Genomic DNA, 6,000 nt, shown 5'->3' with positions numbered 1-6,000 from the left:
AAACAGCTGGAGGGGTCCACAAAGCAATCTATTGTTCAGGGGATTGGAAGCGAGGGGGGAAAAGCTTTTAGCAGTTGTGCATCGGCCCAGTTTCTGAAATCTGGAAAAATTCGAGAACAGCAATGTGGCTGACTCTCTTCAACTCTGTGTAGCGCCCACGGACAGGACTAAGTGAAAATAACCCGGAGGCTGCAGATTAAACCTGCAGTCTGTCCAGCTTCTGTATCAATTTGCGCCACTAGCTGTGGAATCGTATTGGCCCTGTGCGCATTCCACTTGCTTCCCTTCTCCCTCCTAATTCCTGAGCTCTTTGAAACTATCGATGCTGTAATCGGCATTGTTACAAAGCGAGAAGAGGGGAGAAAACAAAAGATTTTTTTTTGAAACGCTGGTGATTTGGCAAAAAGAAATGCGTCCGCTTCCTGTTTGTTTGCTATCGTTGGCTGTGACATACAAAGCTCTCTCTCTCTCTGTGTCTCTCATCCTCCAAGATTTCTCCCAGTGCCAGCCTCCTTATTGGACTGTTCATCCATTATAAATGAGAGCTGACATCACGGGTTAGGCTGGGTTAATCAGATTGCAAAAAAAAAGGTTCTCGGGCTTCCTCTGCTACTGACGCTTCACCCACTGCAGCAGTACAACAGCGAGCCCATCTCCCCGTTTCCTACAGGCACCATCCCCTATTTACTCACTGGAGGATTCTCGCCAGCCCCCAGCAACCCTCCCCCTCCCATTTCAGTCCAGAAATAATTTCTGCATGACTGTCACAAAGGTAAGAGGGGTGGGACAAACCCACGAATTGTTGTTGTGTGTGTGTGTGTTTGTTTTATTTTAACTTGTTGTTTAATATACAGCCAGCCGAAATGAAGAAGTGCTGTTGCAGTCTGTGCTTTTGAGTGTCAGTCCGGCTGCTGCAGTCAGACAATGCAGCAAAAGCTCCATCTCCTGACTCAGCCTGCACTGCGCTGTCTAGACGAGGTACTTCAGGGGCAGCCAGAATCTGGCTTCTGCCCTCAGGTTGGAAGCAGATTCTCGGCCACATTCCTCAGAGGAACTGTCAGGAGGGGAGGGTGAGGGTGTAGGGAGCGTGGCGGTGGAGCGGGAGGGTGTAGGGGCTGGACGTCTCTCCTGCACGGATACAGACAGCTTGCTCATCTGCCAACTCTCCTGCTCGCTGGATTGCCAAGGAGAAATCAAAGCCATGTGTGTGTGTGTGTGCTGGCAAAACCCAGCTCCCAACTGTTTGCTGGACAGAGGCAAGGCATTCAAATGAGCCAATTCAACTTAGCAGTTACAGTTCCACGTTAGTCATTCATTGTTAAGCCCCCTCAGTCTGGGGTTCCACATATCAGTGAATTGTGTTTGTGACCGTTCAGAGCCTGCGTTCCGTGTGCCTTTCACAGCCTCCAGATGCTGGTGCAAACTACCTCACAGTCAGTGAAGCACTTTTCAGATTAGAGGGTGAGAGCCAGTTTGTACCTCACCAGATCCAGCAAACAGGAACAAGGTAAAGGATTGGTGGGTGTGGGCTTGTGTATGTGGTGGATTCTAACACGGGTTAATCCTAACATAGGGCACCGTCTTACCAAAAGGTCCAGCCCAACAGACAGAAGTCTGAAATAGGTGCTTGTGATATTGAGGAGATGTAGCTTCTCTCAAAGGGTCATGAATCTGTGGAATACTCTCTGTCAGAGTACAGTGGATCCTGGGATGTAAGCAAGAAGTAGATGTTTGAGTAGTAATGGGTTGAAGGAGTATGGAGAGCAGGCAGGAACGTGGAGTGGATGCTGTATCATGATCAGCCATGATTGTATAGAATGGCCTAGTTTGTATGTTCTTATTGACAGAGAGACATTTTCAAACATCTGAAGGAAAGCCCACTGCCAGGAAAGATTGTCGATTTACTGTTCTTGTCACTCAGTTATTGTAGGCAGGTTGGGTACTTACCAACCAGAGAGGACTGTTAATGTAAATACATGAGGTAGACTTCACTGACAGCCCCCCATACATTACCAAGCAGAGAGGTGCCCCATGGTGCCTCAAACACCTGCCTCCCTGCAGCAAGTTCAGCGGCAGCAGCTGGAGGGATGCTGGTGCCAGTGGAGAGTGTGGGGGCTCAGGAACCTCCAGTAGCCAATGAAAGGCCCAAGCTAGACTGTAGCTCCCAGGGGAAAGGCTAGTGGTATTTACTGCTCTGTAAACCAATCCTACCAATTGTCCCCTGCCACCCCCTCCTCCCCCGCTGCCCCCCAAAGCCAACTTTCATGGAATGCGTTCCTGGCGATTGCTATTTCATCAAATAATCCCAACCACCTTGCTGACCAACGAACTGCACTCCCCTGTCACTAATATTTTTTACACCTCATAAACAATGGATTCGCCTTGGGCTGGAGTAAGAAACTGTGTCCTATTTAAAATGCCCTTACGACCATCGTCCAGAGGTTTTCTTTAATTGGCAAATGGGGAAAACAGCAGTGTACATTTCATCACTGGGGACTCTCAAGGCAATCCTGGACAGTTGGCAATCCTTCTCATACACCCTGCGTTTCTGGAGGGTAACTTGAGTACTACGTTTTCTACCCCGGACCCAACAAGTGGCACAAGGAAGATTTATTGCCAGGGGAGAGTCAAAAGGCTGAGGACATCACTTTAGATTCATAGAACTGTCCCATGGGCCAGAATTTATAGTAATAGCAGTCTCCAACCCTAAAACCTGACCTTTTTGCCTAGGGAACTTTCCAATCCCCAGAGGCGAGGTTCAGCAAAATCCGCTCTATAAATAAATCCAGCCATGAGCATTGCTAACAGCAGTCATTTCTCAAGCATAATTTAATAACACATTCCAGAATGTGTTTTAACTAGATGTCCACATGGAATATGCACAAACAATACCACACCCGCAGTCCTGAAAATGCTTCATTTTATATTCCATTCCTGTGGGATCAGTGGGGCATAAATACGACTTTTAAAATAAGTTAATTCACGGCTTGAATCATAGACAGCAAAAAGACATTGATGGGTTCTGCTACTTGCAGATTGGATTGTAGCTCACTCGTGACTTTGATATTTACTTGGGTCACTTACACAAAAAGAGATTTTGATCACAAGTTAAAGTTAAAAGTGCTAGGCCAGAGTATATAAAATAGAAAAGTTGCCAATAATAGTCTATAAACATTTCAAAGTGTTGTTTCAGCCACTTTATACAGTCATAGAGTGATATATCTTGGAAACAGGCATTTTGGTCCAACCAGTCCATGCCAATCTTATTGCTAAATTAAACTAGTCCCACCTGCCTGCATTTGGCCCATGTCTCTCTAAACCTTTCCTATTTATGTACTTATCCAAATGTCTTTTACAAGTTGTAACTACCTACATCCACCTCTTTCTTTGGCAGTTCATTCCAGACATGGACCACACTCTGTCTAAAGAAGTTACCCCTCATGTTCTTTTGAAATCTTTCTCCTCTCACCTTAAAAAATACTAGTTTTGAAAACACCATCCTAGGGAAAAGTCCTTTGTCATTCATCTTACCCATGCCCCTCATGAATTTATAACCTCAATAAGGTCACCCCTCAACCTCCTACTCCCCAGGGAAAAAAGTCCCAGTCTTTTCAGTCTGTTTTTATTTTTCAAAACTCCATTCCTGGCAACATCCTAGTAAATCTTTTCTGAACCCTCTCTAACTTAATAATATCCTTCCTATAACTGGGTGACCACAGCTGCACACTGTATTTCAGAAGAGGTCTCACCAACATCCTCTACAACCTCCACATGCATCCCAATTCCTATACTCAAAGGTCTAAGCAATGAAGGCAAGTGTGCTAAATGCCTTCTTAACCACCCTGTTTACCAGTGATTATATACCTGAACCCCTAGATCTCTCAGTTTTACAATACTACCCAGGGCCCTGCCCTAATTATATAAGTTCTGTCCCCTTGTTTGTCTTACCAAAATGCAATACCTCATGTTTATCCAAATTAAACTTGATCTGCCTGTCCTCAGTCCATTGACCCAATTGATAAAGATCTCTTTGTAATCTTCGATAACCTTCTTCACTGTCCACTCTCCCACCAATTTTGGTGTTATCTGCAAACTTACTAAGCATGTCTTCTCATGCAAATCGTTTACGTAAATGACAAACAAAAATGGACCCAGTACCGATCCTTGCCTTGTGAGATAACCTTGAAAACCAAAGTGTGTAGTTTAATATGAAAACAGAGCTTGCTGGAGAAACTCAGCAGGTCTGGCAGTGTCAGTAGAGAGAAAGCAGAGTGAACATTTTAAGTCCAGGTGACCCTTTCTCAGAAACCTTCACCCTTCTGTTCTGAAGAAGCATTTCCCTGAACTTGAAACGTTAACTCTGCTTTTTCACTGCAAATGCTGCCAGACTTTGCTGAGTTTTTCCAATAAGTTGTGTTATTGTTTCAGACCTTCAACATCTGCAGTTCCTTGTTTTAGTTTTGTCTTGTTTAATGGCTTGTCTATCTTTCGAATGAGATGTTAAACCTGGCTCCACGTGCCGTATCAGGGGGATGTAAAGGATTGTATGATGTCAATTACAGAAGAATAAGGGAATTCTGGCCTATAATAGTCCTGAAGCAATGTCACTTAAAAAATTATTACCGAGTTATAAACTTCTTGCTGTTTTGGGGACCTTGTTGTGCCTAAACTTGCTAGTGTGTTTCCCACATCAGACATACTATACAACGTTGGCTACAAAGCTCTTTGGGATATCTTGAGGTTGTGAAAGGTGTTATATAAATGCTAGCCTGGTTTCCTCTTTTCTGTATCCTGTTTAATATAGAGAATTGTACTTGTGAGTTGTTCACACGTTGGTGGGAGAGTGAATTAATGGAATTGGTGACAAGATGGGTAATTGTGTGGTTAATGTCAACAAGGGGCTTCTTGGGCTGGGTGGCCTCTTCCTGTTCCCAAACATTTCATGGTTTTGTTTTGGCTAACCGGTTATCAACAGGAATAAAGTGGGAAAACAGTTTCTTTTTCAAATCTCCACTGTTACAGTGACCACCCACTGCAATGCAAAATCCTGCAGTTTACAAAATTCTGACTGGATATTTTGGTAGTGAGAGGCAAAATCAGATATAAAGGGAACAAAAAAAAACCAGACTGACTCGCATTAGAAAATATAGTGGGAGGGGAAATCTTCCACAAGTATCATGTGTAGTTAAATTGTTCTTTCTGAATGAATTACAACATCGCCATGGCAACCAGAGCAAATTTTCTTATTCATTCATGAGATGTGGGTGTTGCTAGCAAGGCAAACGATTATTGCACTATAAAAACCAAAAGAGCTGCGGATGCTGGAAATCAGAAACAAAAGCAGAAATTGCTGGAAAGCTAAGCATGCTTGCCAGCATCTGTGGAGAGAAATCAGAGTTAACGCTGCGTGTCCAGTGACCCTTCCTCAGAACTTTTATTAACTGCTGTTGAGAAAGTGGTGATGAATCACCCTCTGGAGCAGAACTGAATGGCTTGCTCAGCTATTTCACTGCGTTGTTAACAGTTAACCAGTTTGCTTTGGGTATGGAGTCACATGTAGGCCAGATCAGGTAAGGATTGCAGATTTCCTTCCCTAATCACAATTAGTTAACCATGTTGGTTTTTCTGACAATCTAGTAGTTTTGTGGTCACAGTTACTGGAAAATAATTATTCCAGATTTATTTAATTGAATTTTAATCCCCAGTTGCTGTGGTGAGGTATGAACAAACATTTGCAAATTATTTATAGGCCATATGCACTAAATTACCAAATCATATTCAAAACAACAGCAATAAAATCCCAACTTTTGAAAATTGCAGCCAATTTGTGACGACCTGTTTGCTAAAATTATTGACAACAGGAATGTTCACCTCATCCACTGCACTCTCATAACGGTTATTACCCTCCGTTTGCCCATTGAGCTTTTGGATTTGGTAATCCAGCAAAATTTAATCTTGAAAGCATTACAAAGTTTGCATTGCCTGATTGTGACTTCCCCT

The 6,000-nt window shown here is 43.5% G+C and overlaps 1 protein-coding gene across 2 annotated transcripts in view; it reads left to right on the top strand.

The window, feature by feature from the left end:
* Positions 1–361: 361 nt before the first annotated feature.
* Positions 362–6,000, top strand: part of coro2ba (coronin, actin binding protein, 2Ba) — a 156,201-nt gene continuing 150,562 nt past the window's right edge. The window contains exon 1 of one of the 2 annotated variants that reach the window (XM_048563180.2): positions 362–772. In XM_048563180.2, coding sequence (XP_048419137.1) covers positions 758–772 — 15 coding nt within the window. In that variant the 5' untranslated portion in view covers positions 362–757. Of the gene's footprint in view, positions 773–1,338; positions 1,508–6,000 lie in introns of those variants that run through there. The other variant, XM_048563182.2, reaches the window with a different exon arrangement.

Source organism: Stegostoma tigrinum, chromosome 33, assembly GCF_030684315.1.
Source record: "Stegostoma tigrinum isolate sSteTig4 chromosome 33, sSteTig4.hap1, whole genome shotgun sequence".
NCBI classification, from domain to species: Eukaryota; Metazoa; Chordata; class Chondrichthyes; order Orectolobiformes; family Stegostomatidae; genus Stegostoma; species Stegostoma tigrinum.
The sequence above is the reverse complement of the archived record's forward strand: the minus strand, read 5'-3'. Positions and strand labels throughout refer to the sequence as shown.